The sequence below is a fragment of the Hibiscus syriacus genome, unplaced genomic scaffold, assembly GCF_006381635.1.
Source record: "Hibiscus syriacus cultivar Baekdansim isolate YM2019G1 unplaced genomic scaffold, ASM638163v2 tig00000778_pilon, whole genome shotgun sequence".
Lineage (NCBI taxonomy): Eukaryota > Viridiplantae > Streptophyta > Magnoliopsida > Malvales > Malvaceae > Hibiscus > Hibiscus syriacus.
This window is the reverse complement of record NW_024061825.1, coordinates 2,276,436-2,293,862: the sequence shown is the minus strand read 5'-3', so window position 1 is coordinate 2,293,862 and position 17,427 is coordinate 2,276,436. Positions and strand designations below refer to the sequence as shown.

Genomic DNA, 17,427 nt, shown 5'->3' with positions numbered 1-17,427 from the left:
TCGAAAGATTATTCATATACTATAACTTTTTATTTTTAAAATAAAAGTAAATTTGATTAATGAAAAAAATACGTTAATACTTATAAAAATAGAAGTGAAAATCATTACATTAATATCCAAACATGTGGTTATTACACAAATAGAAACTTAATGGCTACCACCATTTTTCTTTCCTAAAACAAGAAAAAGGCATCAAATTTAGACCACAAATTACAAAGAAAAACACTTTAAAAATGAAATCCAAGAAAAACCCGACAATTGCCCTACGCCGCCTCTTGTCTAGTGGTGTTTAAGCCTCTCTCTCTCGATCCAATCGTCAATTTTCGAAGCTTTCTCATCAGATTAAGACATTTTTTTTTAATTCAAAGAATTGTTTTTTAACCATAAAATCAAGCATCATTCCACTTTTTAAATATCATTATCTTGTCAATAAACAAATAATCTACCTTTTTCTCTCTGTTTTTTTTTCTTTTTCATCCTTAAAGAGCTTATTGAGATGAACAAAGCCTAGACTTTTTCAAGAAGACAAAGAAAAACCCAGAAATATATGTAAATTTTGAAGAAAAACGAACAAATCTCTGTGGATATTGCTATAGTTTCCTTTGTTTTTAAAGGTTTAATTATTTTGGTTTTTTAAATAGTAAAATTTTAATAAAAATAGTCAAAAAGCTCAACCTTTCGGGTCTTCCAATGGATTCCGATTTCTGGACGTCTCGTCTCGCCGCTGCAAAACGCCAATATAATGTGCAGCACCGCCATCAGACCTCTCATTTAGGTATGTTTGATTTCAATATTTTTTTCTGGTTTGTTTTTTTAAATTTTTTTGTTCTTTATTTCATCTCAATTTTTTTTGTTGAAACATTTACAAAATAAATGAATAAAGATCGTTTGAGCATCGATGATTTTGAGGTAGACGATGAAGTTCGACCCGATTTCCCATGTCCGTACTGTTACGAGGATTTCGATATTGCGTCTCTGTGTTCGCATCTCGAAGATGATCATCCCTGCGAATCAAAAGTTACGGTAAGCAAATTTGATTAATCATAAGAAAAATATTTTTTTCAGTTGAGGTTTTGTTTGAATGGTAAAGCAGGAATTTAAATTGCGGTTGTGTTTACGTTTTTGGCTGTGTTGCGTTCAATTACCTATATAAGGGATGCTATTGTGGCTAGCGCGGTTACTACGGTCATGCAAAAACGGCTTCAGACGACACCGGTGCCGCCGTATAACGAATGCTATTCTGATAGCAGACTGCTATTTAAATCCCTGGATATGAGTTTATTGTTGTTTGTATGATGTTTGATGAACTAAAACATACACTTTATAGATGGAACTTGATGCCGGCTTTGGGAAGCCGGGATGGATCGAGGGGGCCCGAAATTTTACTTTATATTTTCTATTGATAATCTAATTTTGTCGAATTTACGTCCGTGACTAGCCTTAAGTAAGCTAATCATAGGTCATTTAACCTTTGCGTAAACTTACAGCGGAGTCCGTTGGAGTTTTGAGCCATTTCTTTCGAGTTCTTTTCATAACGATTTTAGGTTTATATGCAAAGAGAAGAATTAGCAGTCGATTTGGAGGATGTCGGATCTCGAACTGGGTTGGTGATGTTATTTTCATGCCAGGAAAAGAATGCCGTATTCAACGGATAAAACATGGAAAGTGTGCATACATGGAAAGGGATGTGTTGTTGGTAGATAATGTTTAGGGTTGAGAATGAGCATAGAGTATATGCCATTGCCAAGGGTATAGAGGAATGAACATCTGGTATGCATCATGGATGATGGAGGTAGATTTCAATGGCTAATCAATTCCTAGACATCTCCCCCTTTTCGATCCATCAGAGATTACCGTCCGGTTTCATTAAAATCCCTTCGGTCTCACCCTATCTGTAGTGCAGACTCGATTCAATTGCAGGTCTATGGTTCGTCCGCTGGAATAATCTAATCTTGTGCTCTTCTTTTTGGATCTCTGTAACTTTTGTGTCTGAGATTGATGAAATTTGAAATAGTTATATGCAGGGACAAATACAACTCATTTTGTTAATACTCGAACTTTATTATACTTCACCTTCGGATTTATGATGGAGAAAAGGTCCCCATTGATGTTTTTCATGGTGAATCGTCTAATGCTGGCATCGATCTTTCTGTTACAGATTTGTCCGGTCTGCTACGTCAAAGTCGCCGGAGACATGCTAAGTCATATAACGCTGCAACACGGGAATTTATTCAAGATATCCTTCGATAACAAAACTTCTCGTTTCCTTGTTTTTCTTCTTCATCTGATTTGGAAATTATGCTCCAGCTAGTTGAACTGTATATAACCTTAGTTTCCCTTAACAAAGGATTACTTGCAGAGACGTCGCAGGCTACGTAGGCTTGCGATTCCGAGCATTCAGGCGCTGTCACTCCTCGGCAGGGATCTCCGAGAAGCGCATTTGCAAGTACTTCTAGGTGGTGGTGCGCATAGGCCAAGCAGTGTCAATGCGTCATGTGCCACCACTGATTCGTTCCTTTCATCGATCATCATGAATTTCCCTGCATCTGAAACCGAAGAAATTACGAAATCTGTCGCGACTAGTTTCGAAGATACAACGGCAAAGAATGCGGCACCGGCACACATGTGGAAATCAAGGTAATGGCCTAAATCTAAACGTTCTGTTTGCAACTTGGATACAATTCATATATCCAAGACATAACGATTCTTGTTTTTTTTCCTCTGTGTCATCTCGAACAGTTTCGATCCATCGTTAAGTAACAAAGAACGTGAAAAACGGATACAGCAGGCCACGGGGAGAGCCGGATTCGTGCAAGATCTGGTGCTGACAACTCTTTTAAAAGAGTGAGTGAAATGAGAAACTAATGTAGTAATTGAAACGTTGTGGAGAGGCATTTCTGGGTAAGGATTGAAACAAGTTGATATGGTTTGAATCAAAACCCCATGCATTAGTAATGAGCATGTTGAAGCTTCATCACAAGACTGATATTTATGGCCGTGATTATTTATTTCATTCATAACGTCATGATTCGAATATCCTAGTTTGTTGTGGAATAGTTTATGGCTTAACTAAAATTAATTACTACCAGGATAAATTACACGTTTCTAGTATCTAGCTATCATTTTTGTCTGTTTTGGTCAATCAATTATTAATTTTTTTTAAAAATCATACTCAACATTTTAGTTTTATTTTGGTTATTTGTCGTTAATAAATTAACAGAATTATTTTGGTTACACGTCGTTAAAAAATAAATAGAATTGCTAATTTGATATATTTTTAAAAATTTCAATAATGATGACATTACGTTATACTGACATGTTAAAGAACAAATATAATTATTTCTTTTCCAATTTCCTCACCTCGTCAGCTTTCCCTCACCCTCATCTCCACTGTGTTTCTTCATTCAAAAACATAGAATCCATGGATCCTAAGCCAACCTCCATCATATCTTAGTCTCGTCTATGAGATAAAATAGTTTAAAGGGACGGTTTAGAAAGCTGCATGCAACGTATATATCACTCTCAGCTCCTCCAACCATGGCTTCCCTGCTATTGTTGATGATCCATAGTTTTTCCTCCGAAACGTCGCGTATTCAAGTGAGTATAACATAGTTTCATAGTTCCTTACCAAGGTTTTAAATTGTTGTTGCCATCGCGCTCTTGGTTATATTATTTTTCTTAGGATTGCAGACATAGTGAGTACTATTATTATTGTCGTTGTGGATATCAGTCATATAATAACGATCTCGGATACTGCTACCGCTATTTAAATCTCTGGTCCTTACAATGCGTTCCAAATTGAGTTCGGCTCTTAACCACGCCAACTATATGAATTGAATCAGAAATAAAGGAGGTGGAAGCTTGACTTATCGACATGTTGTAGTATGAACGCCATGTGTTTGACAAGTGAAGCCTTTGACAGTTTTCGGTCTTTTCCTTTCCTATAACTAAGCTTGACCCAGTCCCGTAAGTTCAGGTCTAGAAAAGGGTTGAACTTTTTTGGCTTCATCTTGTTTTGCAATCTTACATTCATATCTACATGGCCCTCAGGATGAACTGGTTGTAGAGACTGATTAGGAAGTGAATTTATAAAAGTTTAAGGATGAAAACATGTTATCAATAGAAAATTACGGAGAAAATACTTAACTTATATGACCCGTCAACCCCTCGGTCTTTCCTTGACTGGTGGCGATCAGAACATGGCTTTGGGTTGGGTCACCATATCCATTACTTACTTGCAACTATCCCAAGCCTGTTATACAGCTCCCTCTCGAGCAATTGTAACGCTTAAACGGAAATTCAACGCTACTAATGGGGGAAAAAACAAGATTTCTTGGGAGCTGCATGTTGGATAGGTATGTAATTAATGTGTGTTTTATATTTAAGTTTTAATATATTTGAAACATCATATTCTCGTGAACATATCTGAATAGAATGTTAGGAGTCATTTAACTTATGGACCTATGTAGTATTTATTAAAGGTTTTCTTTTTGGAAGAACACATTCTTTTCTTATTTGCATTAATGACTGAACCAAGATTTTGAATGCAAAGATTTATTGAAATTGTCTTTAAACATTTCCTTAATTGAAGTGATTGGAATTCAATGAAACATTAAGTAATCATGCTCAAGTATTTTGTGATCAGCTGATGATCATAAAATCTTTCATGCTGAGATATGAGTTCAGTTCTTACTGAAGAAATTGATGTGATAGAGCAAACTGCAAACCATGGCTAAGTGCTGTAAATTTCGTTATTGAATTTAAGAATCCGACATTATCTGTTACATATCAGAATAGATAGTAATTTTACCATGATTGATACTACCGTAAGTTTTTTCTTCAGTATAGAAAGGGGCCTAATGTGGCTTTATAAAGTCTCACAATACCTTTCAACCTTCCTCTATACTTTTGAGAAATCTCGGTTTCGAAATCGAAAACTATTTCTGGTTTGATTTCTTTATTTAGTAATGCTGCCTTGCATTTTAGTTTATCTTGCAGACAAGATGATATTGATAAACCTCATGGCCTGCAAATGGAAATGGGCTTAGTTTGGCTTCAATAGAACATGTTTGTCAATATATACTTAGAGCCGACTATTTTTTTTTTTGTAAATTTAATCCCTAAAAATGTACAAATAAGGAAGTCGATATGAACGATGAAGCGATTCCTTCTTACCTAATATTGCTATCGTGGCGTTAAATCAATGGCGGTCATACAACGTGTCCGGCATTACGTTCTAGACGTTGACAGCTATAGGCATCTTCGGCAAGTGTTGCATACCTATGCTTCATTGGTTGCATGAAGCTCTGATTCTTGGTCTATATAGTTCAAAGTTGTGCCTAGAAATCATCTCACAGCCCACTGATCTCAGTCCTCTCTTGGAAAAAGAATTCCTTATATGTTACCATTTCTGAATTTGCTTCCAAAATCCAAAAATCACCCGAAGTTATTAGTTGTAGAATCTTATAGGTGATGGATAGAGGTCTTTTGTCAATGATTCTTATGCGAACAGAGAATCGAGACTTGCTCTGTAAGTAATCAAAAGGCTTCCTTATTGTAGCTGATGTATTCAGTTGATTTCCTAGTTTTCTTTGTCAAGACGCCTAATGTTTATCCATATTTCAGGTTCATCTTAGGATTGCGCTATTGAAATGAAGATTTCTTGATTACATGTTTTCCTGTAAGAACAAGATTTAGCATTGTTTACATGCATACTTGTCTAGATTCCTGATAAGATTTTGATACAATCTGTCTCTAGCATCTGCATGTTACAATGGACTGAAATCGACATTAACAATTATTAATTGGGATAGTTTCTTGCACTTACGCTAATATGATTTTTCTTGGTAAAAGAAGCGGGATTTGACTGTAATTAAGCTGCAGGGAGCATCTGCATGTATTGTTTTGAGCATTTTGTGTCTTGATTTCAGAACTTTACAGGTTTCATATTGATATAAACATAAACATATCATAATTTGTTTTGATACCATCATGTTGAACTGCTAATCTTGATCCTTGACAATTTTACACTTGATCATTCTGCATTTTCCAATTCCCACCTTGATTCTTCCTACTTCAAAGGCATATGGTTCCTGTTTAGTTTTAGACCATCATTTCATGCATCAATCAGCAAAATTTTCAGTTCATTTTGTTTTCTCCATTAATGAGATTTGATTGTTGGTTTTGATCCTTCAAGCAGATGACAAAAGAAGTAGAATATGGACATGGTGAAGTTCAACAAATATCTAAGAAAACCCTCATTGAAGCCTATATTCCTACTTAGATTTCAGCCATACTTTTGATCCAAACCATTCAACCATCTTTTTTACTCACAAATAGAGTCATTATTTACCAAAAAAAAGAAGGGGAAAAAAACTAGAAAAACACTGTTTATCTCCCCATGTTTAAATGCAGAAGGTTATTAGTTAGGCAAGGATCGATGCTTGGTGTTTTGTGCAGAATGAGCTCAATTGGTGAGGCACATTTAAACCAAAGGTGGCGCCAATACTCTCTCAAGCGCATTCAGTGGTCAGATGAGTATCCCAAAACCACTTTTCGGCGGCCACTTGTCAGCCGCTCCACCACCCCATTGGCAGCCTCTTTGCTTCTCTTTGCTTCTCTCACTCTCCATATGCAATTCCATGGCCTTTTTCTCTCTCCACAACAGATCCCCCTGCACCTCTTGACGCGTTTCTCATGCCTTTTTCACACCTGGACTCACCCTAATGGTAGCATCTTACATCCCCACGACCTTATTGAACCACACTTTGTTCTCACTCAAAACAGAAAGGAACACACACAAAGCAGTTCACTCTTCTCATATCATTGCCTTCACTCATCATCATCATCATCGCATTGCACCTTTGTCCTCATGGAGAACTCTTACATACCCTTTTTCACCACCACCACCGCCGCCACCGCCACCGCCACCGCCACCATCACCTCGAACATGGGTTGCTCTTCAAATTCTGACTTCACCTCAAATATGCTTTTGCCACCTTACCAGGGCCCGCAACTCCCATACAGACATCCCATGGAGCAGGCTCCTCCTATGTATCCTTGCTTTGATTTTGGGGTATGGAATGAACAAGAAAGAAGAATCATAGATCCCTGCAGAACAAAGATGGCAAGGATTAACAGAAAGCTGGCACGGCAAAGAAGCCTCAGCTTGCAAAGAAACGCTGCTTCAATGGCTTCATCGCAGGTGGATACAAGGAGAATGATCCACTCTGGTATTAGCACTCACATGAGACAAAATAATACCAATAAGGATCTTTATAACTTCATAACACCAGACAACAAGGTGCATTTTGAGAACTTGTGGAAGTTTCGATTTTTTAGATTTTCATTATCTTGACTAATGACTGAAATTGTTTTAACTTGGAAATAATGCAGAGACTGAGAGTGTTGCTAAAGAAGGAGTTGAAGAACAGTGATGTCGGCTCTCTTGGGAGAATTGTTCTTCCAAAGGTGAGGTTAATTTTACCGTTCTTCCACTTTAAAAGATGAATTTTGAAAGAAAGAGAAGAAATAAGTCTTTAAAAAAAATGAAAGAGCCAACCAATAACTATTCCTTCATTTCCTCTCATTGATTACTGCAACATTGTTGTCATCTTACACTGCGCAGTAACTAATATTACTCCTTTCTTGATTTCTCGATTCTCGCACATTAAAATAATCATAATCAAGTCTTAAGCTTTATCTATAGCATTCAAATTATGATTATCTTCCATGCTGGTTTTTATTCCATTCATCTTCTGAAAATGCCATAATCTTAAGCTTTATCTATGGTGTTTATCTGCAACTCAAACCAGAGAGAAACAGAAGCAAACCTTCCAATTCTATATGATAAAGAAGGCATCCAAGTAACATTGAAGGATGTATACACTAACAATGAGTGGACCCTCAAGTACAAGTAAGTAGAACTTACAGTTTGATTCGATAGAGATTGCCATAAGCAAAACTAGTTTTTTATTTTAATAGTTTGGGTGATTATAAAGTAATATATGTTCGAAACTTTTTTGACCAATTAACAATGCACACATACCCTAAAGACACAGCTGCTCGAATTCATAACCTCTTCCAAAGATACTAGTTTTTGGACACCATTTTAAGGGCTAAACTCTTTTGTTCATTGATGTCTCAGGTACTGGATCAATAATAAAAGTAGAATGTATGTGCTGGAAAACACTGGTAAACCCTTCTTCCCACATGACTTCTTTCATATGATTTCTTGAATTTCACTATGTTTTTCTCATCTCATTTTTTTCAATTCCTCAGGAGACTTTGTGGGGCAAAATGGAATGAGAAATGGAGATTCTCTTACACTTTATGAAGATGAAAGCATGAATCTCGTGAGTTCAACATTTTTCCCCTTACTTAATCCTAGTAATTAAGATTAAAGTAAAATACTAAAATGTTTGGTCATAGCTTCGCTGGAGGACAGTAATGGCCTTGCCTTTTCTATGTATTTACTGGTAGTATCCTCCTACATAAACAAGGTAGGGTTAGAATAGTCATAAAGGTGTAGCTTTAAATGACACGTAACTGATGATGTGTTGGCAGTAGACGTGCCTTTTCAAAAGACAGCTAGGACTTGGCATCTCACAACTAGTATTTATATACATGTTATTTGATTACATTTTATTTATTAATAAATATTATTATCAAGACGAAAAGAGTCGAAACTACATGCAAAGGGATTTATGGACTGAGGGGTTATCGCAATCTTTAGAAATTTTAAATATTTATATTTTAGGTTTTTTTATTTTTTTTATTGATTATTTAATTTTACACCGTCTAAAATTTTATAACTTTACATCTCCTAAAATTTTTAACATAATTTCATAAATTCATATCTCTTAACATGAATTTCTGCGTTTGTCCTTTTATATATATATATATATATATATTGTTTTGGCATATATCTAAAACGTTCCCTGTGACTTCAGATATTCAAATGTAGACAAAATATGTTGATCTTTGATCACTTTTACCCGGACAAAAAGGGAAGAAAACGGAGGAAATTGTTACTTTATTTTCTTTTCTAACGTAAAGGGAAAAGAATACCTATATCTTCGAGTACGAACGTAAAATTTTATGTTAAAATGTACAACCGCACCTCTACCATTTCTGTCGGTACTATCTCTGCTTATCTTTGTAATGCCAAGTATTCATATCGATTTGTTTACTCTTTGGATTGCAGTATTTCTCACTATCCAAGGTGGCAACGGCTGCTGTGGAGCCTTCAAGCTACCAAAACCAGTACTACAACAACTTAAACAACAAAGTCAACAACAACAACAACAACTTAAACAACAATGTCAACAACAGTAGCCATATTTATATGGCATCTAAAGATGATGAAGAAGCATCTTTAGAATTACTCATAGAACAACTCAAGCACAAGGAACCACAAGAGCCTAATGACTTGATGATGACTTTGCTTATGGATGCTGCTAATAATTCGAATAGTCAAATGCAAACTCCGACGACATTGCCAGGATCTGGGAGTGTTTCGATGAACTTCGACGACTTCTATGGTGGCCTTGATATGCTACCTGATGTTAATCACTACAATTTTTCACTTTGACATGGAAGGCATATCAGCAGCAGGATTCATGGGATCATAACAGTTTATAATCAAACTATAGTTTGGTTCTTGTGTTTTTTTTGGTTTTTTTTAATATAGATAACATAGTTTTATGGGGTGGGAAAGGTATAGTTTTTTTTTTTGTTGAAATATTTCTCTTGTTTAGTCTTGGGAATATGCTTAAGTTAAATGCTTAATTTGTTTATTCAATGTAAGTGATCTCCCAATTTGAGATGAAAACAAAGGAGACATTAATATATAAGAAATTTTCGCTCATTTATTTGATGATTTCTTTTAAAAAAAAATTAAGACCGGCAATCATCCTAAAATTAATTTTAAAAAAATAAAAGTTAATTTAATACGTTAAAAAGGATAAAATTTAAAGAAATTTACATGTCATCTTTTTTAAGATATATAATATTTTAAAAATTTCTGAATTCATCACTGATGCTGAACTCATCCTAGCTCTTGTTCTCATCCATTTGCATTGAAATTTTAATTTTTTTTTATTTTGACACGAAACCAAATTATTGTAACATTAATCAATTTTTATTTTCTTTTTCTTTCTGTCAAAAAGTAAATAATAATTTTGTAATAATTATATTATTAAACCAAATTATGGAACTAAAAATTTCCTTTTCCTCTTAATACTTGAAATGTTCTGAAAATTTTACAATTAATGAGTATTTTCAACATGTTATGTACATGAATTATGAAAATGTAACATTCTTTATTTCAATACCCAAGATTGAATGATCGAAAAAAAATTAATTATTTATTAATAAAAATATCCAGTATTCAAAGCCTATCGATTCTAATCAAATAATTATTTTATTAATTTTTATATCAGATTGATATTGAATTGATTAATTAATATTATTATGTCAGGATTATTAAACAAATAGAAAGGATTATTATGAGCCCTTAATTGGTAAAAATACCAAAATGAAATAAAGTGGGACCTTTGATTTTCATGAAGTTTAAGTACTAAGAATTTCACTATCGGTTAGCTCAATTGATCAATTAAAATAGTTAAGAGATAAGGTGAATTGACTTTTAATTTTTTCTTTTAGAATCAATAAAAGATAGCAATAAACACAAAAGGCATAATGCCATAAATAGGCCCCCCAAACATTTACGAAAATAGCGATTTGGGCCTTCTACAGCATTTTAATCCTAATGTTTCACTTTGGGACGAAAGCTCACTTTATAAATGAAAACTATTAATTAACACACATGATTGATGCTCTAAAATAGGAGTTTTTTTAACCTAAAATGAAACATTGATGGCTAAAATGCTCTAGAAAAAAGAATAAGGGCTAATGTGATTATTATGTCAAATGTTAAGGGCCTTTCTGTCTAAAATAAAACATTTGGAGCTAAAATGCTCCATAAAATAAAATAAGGACATAATGATTGTTTTGATAAAACATTGGAGGCTAATTTGGATATATATATATATATATATTTTTGGATAATTGCATTCCTTCGCGACGTCGGGCACCGTATGGTCCTCAATCATTATACCAACATAAAATGTATAACAATTCGATTTTTTTATAAATTTATCCTCAACCATAAATGCAAGGCTTAGTTTCTAGCTCAAACTTTAAGAAAAAAAAAATTTTTTAAAGAAAATTCAGACGATAAAGGATGATTTTTTTAGATAATGCATTTGTTTTTTTTATTCGTAAAATAATGTACTCTCGGATTTATTTCTTCAAAAAAGATGATTGCCACAGCACACACGAAAGATGCATTGCACTCCATACGTCTCTCCCTCCCCCGAAGACGCATTGCACTTCATGTGTCTCTCCCCCGCCTGTGACACCGCCCTGCATGGCAATCCGCATGCTCCATGCATGCAGCTTTTACAGCTGCAATCAGATTAGTTGGATTGGTTCCCATGCGTCTCTCCCCCGCCTGTGACACCATGATCATAAATCGTAAAATTGATATTATACAATATAAAAATAATATTAACATAACAACAATAGTAAAAATAACAAATATTTATAAAAATAATATTAACAGAATAATCAATAGTCAAATACCTCAAATTAAATTTCGAAAGACAACTAACCAGGTTAATTTTGTCGAATAATGTAGCACGGACCGACTCTAACTTTCTTCTCTTCTTCTTCTTTCTTTATCTTTTCTCTTCTTCCTTCCTCTTTTCTCTTCTTCCTTTCTTCCTTCTTCCTTCTTTTCTTTCTTCTTCTTCCTTTCTTCCTTCATTCTCCTGTTTTTCTTTCTTCTTCTTCCTTTCTTCCTTCCTTCTCCTGTTTTTCTTGTGCCCCCTCCCTCCCATACAATCCTTTATATAATAACAATCGAACCCCATTATTACCCAACCAACCCACCAAACTCGTGATTGCAACATTATTGCTGCTATTATTGCAGTTGTTATTTCTGCATGATGTATGCAAATTGGCATCATGCAGGGGAGAGTGGAGTGCCATGCATCTTAGAGGGAAATGGGAGACTCGTGGAGTGCAATGCGTCTTCGGGGGGAGACGCATGGAGTGCAATGCGTCTTTAGGGGGAGATGCATGGAGTGCAATGCGTCTTTCGTGTATACTGTAGCAATTACCCCATTTGAAGAAATAATTCCGACAATGCATTATTTAACGAAATAAAATTCTCAGCAGCATTATCCAGAAAATCAGCCTGGATATAACTTATAATATTAATTTTTTTTAATATTTTTCAGTTTCACATCATAACATTTTCATTTAGCAACCTAAAATGTTACATTTTTCATATCATTTTCGGTCGAACCGAAAATGATAAAAAAATTAACATTTTAGGTTACGTTCAACCAAAAATTATTATGCTTTCTTATAGCTTTTTTGGCTAAACTAATTCTCTGTCATTTATTAATCTTAAATTAGATTGTCGTATACTAGAACTTTCCCACTATAACACTTCAAACCCGTCTTGAAAAATCCTGACGAATTTGTAAGTATTACACTCGAGCATTGGAATAATTTAAACCTTTTTAACAAAATATAACATAAATGCTCAATATAAAACAACTTATACAAAATTTAGAGGTATCATATTTTCAAAATAAATATACATAAATATAAAGTTTAAATATAGTTCAAAACTTGACTCATCAAGGTTTTGACCTATAAATGTACATTTAAGTTTATTTACTTTGTTCGAGAGATTCTAACGAGTCTCCTTTAATAATGTTATTGTCTCGTCGCGAAACAAAGAATCTATAATCTACCCACAGCGACAGATTAAAAATTATTTATGATCTTGACTATGAATCTTAATAACCTTGTTTTGATGTCAATTTATGATAGATGGATTGTTAATCAGATGAATTCTAAGAGAGAAAAGCAGAGTAAATATGAGGGATTAGGGAGAAGATTAGCATATGATTCTTATGATTAAACATTAGGCTATACAAGCATGTGCAAATGTGGTAAATACAACTTTTAAGGGCTCCTATATTAACTACCCTCAACTTCAGCACCAGCCCCCACAATAACTTGGGCATGGAAACCATTGCAGTAGCTGACCTACACTACATTTTCCGAATCGAGTGATTCGGACTTTATGTAATCAACATAAATTTCACACTAAATACTCCGACGGTACATAAGATATATATTCGAATGCACTTGATCACCTTAGGTGGAAATCATAAGTATCGAAAATGGTATCAGGGACGATAAGTGGCAATTTATCTGCATACATGAAAAGCCTTCTAAGATTTTCCCTTGTCACTGTGGCCACGTCGATTATATCCCGGCTGTCGGTATACCCAGAGATCCCCTAGTCGACTCTCTTTAGACTATCACGACGACAGAAGGGGCACGACTGTGATCTTGCACGCCTGCAATTTACAAGTTTTATTTACGAGGTAAAGCAATTTGCTTAACTCGAGAGTCAAGACGAGAAGTGAGTGATGACATCTAACAGTTAGAAACCGACATAGAGTTTGGAAACCCGATACAAAGTGACGACAACTATATATAGAGAGATTTAGAAAACAACGGTGTTGAAGTCAGGACACGGTAGAAAACCCAAAAACAATCAGAAGCAACTCGAACTATACTGGAAGACATGTATGGTTCATTCTTACAAAGATGCAAGGAAAACATCAAATTGTCTGTTCTACATGATAATGCATGGTTGATGTTGATAAAAGAATCAACTGCTTTAACCGGAGTAAAGATATAGACTACAGGAAGCAAAAACGAGAGAGGAATAAGGGAAATAAAGGCGGGGAAAGGAAGAATACCAATCACGGTAACATTTCAAACACAAGGCGTGAGTGCAGTTCGGCAGCACGATTTTACTGTTCAATTCCATGCGTATTCCTCATTCTTCTTCCCTTTCCACATCAACATCAGTAAGTTGCCTATACTCTTCATCTTGATTTCTTCGGTATCTTTCCATGCACACTGCTTTTTTTTTATCTTCAGTATCAGTGACACCCCTCTGAAGTTGCAGTAAAGAGGGATAGATAACAGCTGGATGCAAATAACTCAGAAGTCTTACAACAACTCGGAATAAGTGCGTTCGTTGAGACACAAATCACTCGGATTGAGAAAAAAATACCATAGAACTCTCTTATGCTTGCTTTCCTTTCATGCTTAGACATCGTGGTAGTTCCATCCACACAAACCTGCAGTGCAGGATATGATACAGGAATGAAAACAACTAATTTTCGTGATTACAATAAGGTTAGTGTAACTCAAAAGTTTAAGATAGTTTCCGTCTTTGTTCTGCAATGTGAAATTATAATAAGGTTACTGTAACTTCACTTTTAAAAAAAATCCTCTCAATGAAAGAGAGCATTATCGAAGAAAACCCTATAAACATTAGCGTCGACCACCATGGCAACTCCAACGGACAACCACCGGAGAACATCCCCAACCTGAGGCTGCCCCCAGCTTAGAATGTCCAGGTTCCCCTATTCTGGTTAAAGATCAACATGCTGCTAAAAAAGTCAAGAAAGATGGTAACCTAGATACCCCATCAAACATGCAAACGAAAACCATCGACATGGAAAATGGTGAAGTTAGAGAAATGAACATGGAACCAACTAGTGTCCTGACAAGAAGTAAAAAGGTATCATATGCGTCAATGGCGGCAAAAAATCCATACGCGGAGGAGAATGAAGGTTTCGGCCAAGGCTTCGACATAGAAGAAGTAGTTGTACTAGACGAGGACTGTATCGTGGACGAATCTGACGCAATTCCAACGATTAAATTTTCTAAAAGAGTTCATGACCAAATCGATAAAAGCATGAGAAATGTGATAATAGTAAGACTTTTGGGTCGATCGATAGACTACAAAACCCTACTTGATAGAACCCATAGCCTTTGGCATCCTCGAGGGGAGCTCCAACTCGTTGACCTAGAGAACAACTACTATTTGGTTAGATTTGAGGACGAGAGGGACTATGCTGATGTCCTAACGGAAGAACCATGGACGATTTATATGAATTATCTAACTGTGTAACCATGGAGTAGGACCTTCTCGATATCAGAAAAGTATCTGTCACATGTTATTGTTTGGATTATACTACTTAGACTGCCATATAGATATTACTACAAAGTCTTATTCAGGAGAATCACGAGGGTGGTCAGGCAAGTAATTAAAGTAGATTATAACACTCAAGGGGGCAAATTTACGAGACTTGCAATCATGGTAAATTTGAATAAACCTCTCGAACCATGTATCGGTATCGACAATTTCATACAGAAGCTCGAATACGAAGGACTCCAATAAATATGTTACACATGCGGGATATACGGCCATAATAAAGAGACATGTTCAACCTCAACCTTAGAAATGGAAATAACAACAAAAAAAAGACAAACGAGAGTAGCCGAGCACCCCAAACGCACATGCTGAAGAGACATATGGGCCTTGAATGATTGTATCCAACCGTCGTCACAGAACAAACATGAAACCACAAACTAAGAACGATAAAAAATATCAGGAAACCGATCAATGGGTTCACGCTTTGTAGTACTAAGGGACGAGGTTGCAGGTAACACAGTGGAAAACAGTCGCATAAAGCTAACGACTAATGGAACCTCCCAAGATGAACAAAACATAGTTTTGACCACGCTATAGGACCTCCAAAACAACGAAGCAGAACAACACAAAACACCATCCAAGAATTTCGCATATATAGTCTCAAACCTCGAAAAAGGGCTGAAGAAAACTGACTTAAAACCAATAGAAAAAACAAGAGCGGCTGTGATCCCATTAGTAGAAGGTCGTCCTGCCGAGGTAGTCAACCATAAGGTCCCAAGGAACAAAGGTAATCACACAACCATAGCAATTTAGGAGCAAGGCTATGATTCGAACTCCCAAACCAGCACCAAGACAACCAAAATGAGAGGACAAAACATCAAAAAGAACCCAAGAAACCAGAAGCCGGGTAAATCATAATCTACATTACATATTGTTCCGCTCGACTGGGCTTAGAACTTTTCAAAACAACTAGATGCATTTGCAAATTGCAACAAATAAGAGCAGCCGAGGGGATGCTGGGGTGTAGCAGTCGAGTCAAGTCGAAAAATTTAATTTCTTGAGTCTCGTTGAATTTTGCTTACCCTTGATCTCTACCACACCAGTTCAAATTAACGGGTTGATGTAAAATATTGAATAAAATATCAAACAACTTAACATTTTTTAAGTTAAAATACTAATAGGATTTGAAAAAAAATATTAAAGATTAAATAGATATCTAAAATTAAATGCAGAGATATTGAGCGATCTTAATGATAAAAGAGAATATTATTCATCTTATAAGATTCGAATTCAAACAATTACATTTGTAGGGCGTATTTACGGTTTCAATAAGATAAAAAAATTCTGAACAAATATTATCTTATAATTATCTAAATTTATTAAAAAAAAATCAAATTCAGATGTCAAAATATATATTAACTTAGAAATTAAATGGGTGGTGTTGTAAATGAAACGAGACAAATCGTGAGTTACTCGAGATCAACTCGGTCAAAGCTCTGTTTGAATCGAATAGACTCGACTCGAGTTCAAACTTGACTAGAATTCTTAACGTGCCGAAATGAGCTAAGTGATACTCGACTCGAAAATCTCGCAAGCTACTTAAAAAAGTAATATATTAAAATTTTAAATTTTTTAAATTAAGTTATTATTAATATTAATATTTATATGTTAATTTTAGAAAACGATACAATGCAAGACTTTCATATACTTAAGTTTCGGGTTCGAGCTTCAATTTTTTATTTTGAGTGAAACTTGAAATTTTTAAGTTTGCGAGTTTTCGAGTCGAGTTGAACTCCAATTTTTTTTTATTTTATGGTGTGCTTATTTTATAACTTATAAACTTATTTTTTTATCAAAATATAATTATATGAGTAATGAATCATATATAAATTGAAAATATTATATCAATTTTTAGATGAAAAATATTTTTAAATTATATATATTCTCATGAAAAATGTATAATTATTATAAACTTACTTTTTAATAAAAATATTTTTATATTATTATCCTATTTTAAGTTGATATATTTTATGTATTATACCATTAAAATTTTAAATAGTATTTGAATGTATAATTTTTAACTTATAACATAATATTAAAATGGTCATTTACCCTTTTAAAAGTACATATTAACAATAATGTTAAATACTTAAATTATAAATTGAACTTTTCAAAATATTTTTCTATAACACTTTTTAAAAATATTTCCCAACGAAAATAATATTAAACTAGTCTTTAAATTAATAAAAATTGTTGGGGTGCTAAAGGAGTAATTTAATTATAGTGTAGGAGCCAAAAGAAGTATTAAATCATAGTTAAGAGTA

At 34.5% G+C, this 17,427-nt stretch overlaps 1 protein-coding gene and 1 pseudogene across 1 annotated transcript; one reads left to right on the top strand and one right to left on the bottom strand.

Moving 5' to 3' along the window:
- The first annotated feature begins 208 nt into the window (after positions 1-208).
- LOC120115098 (protein DEHYDRATION-INDUCED 19 homolog 4-like) lies at positions 209-2,981 on the top strand. The gene is made up of 6 exons (XM_039135852.1): positions 209-328; positions 660-775; positions 884-1,023; positions 2,159-2,236; positions 2,354-2,637; positions 2,740-2,981. The coding sequence occupies exons 2-6, from the start codon at positions 691-693 to the stop codon at positions 2,846-2,848; spliced, it is 696 nt and encodes a 231-aa protein (XP_038991783.1). The 5' UTR covers positions 209-328; positions 660-690; the 3' UTR covers positions 2,849-2,981.
- Positions 2,982-12,972: 9,991 nt separating this feature from the next.
- LOC120219147 lies at positions 12,973-14,616 on the bottom strand (annotated as a pseudogene).
- Positions 14,617-17,427: the final 2,811 nt, after the last annotated feature.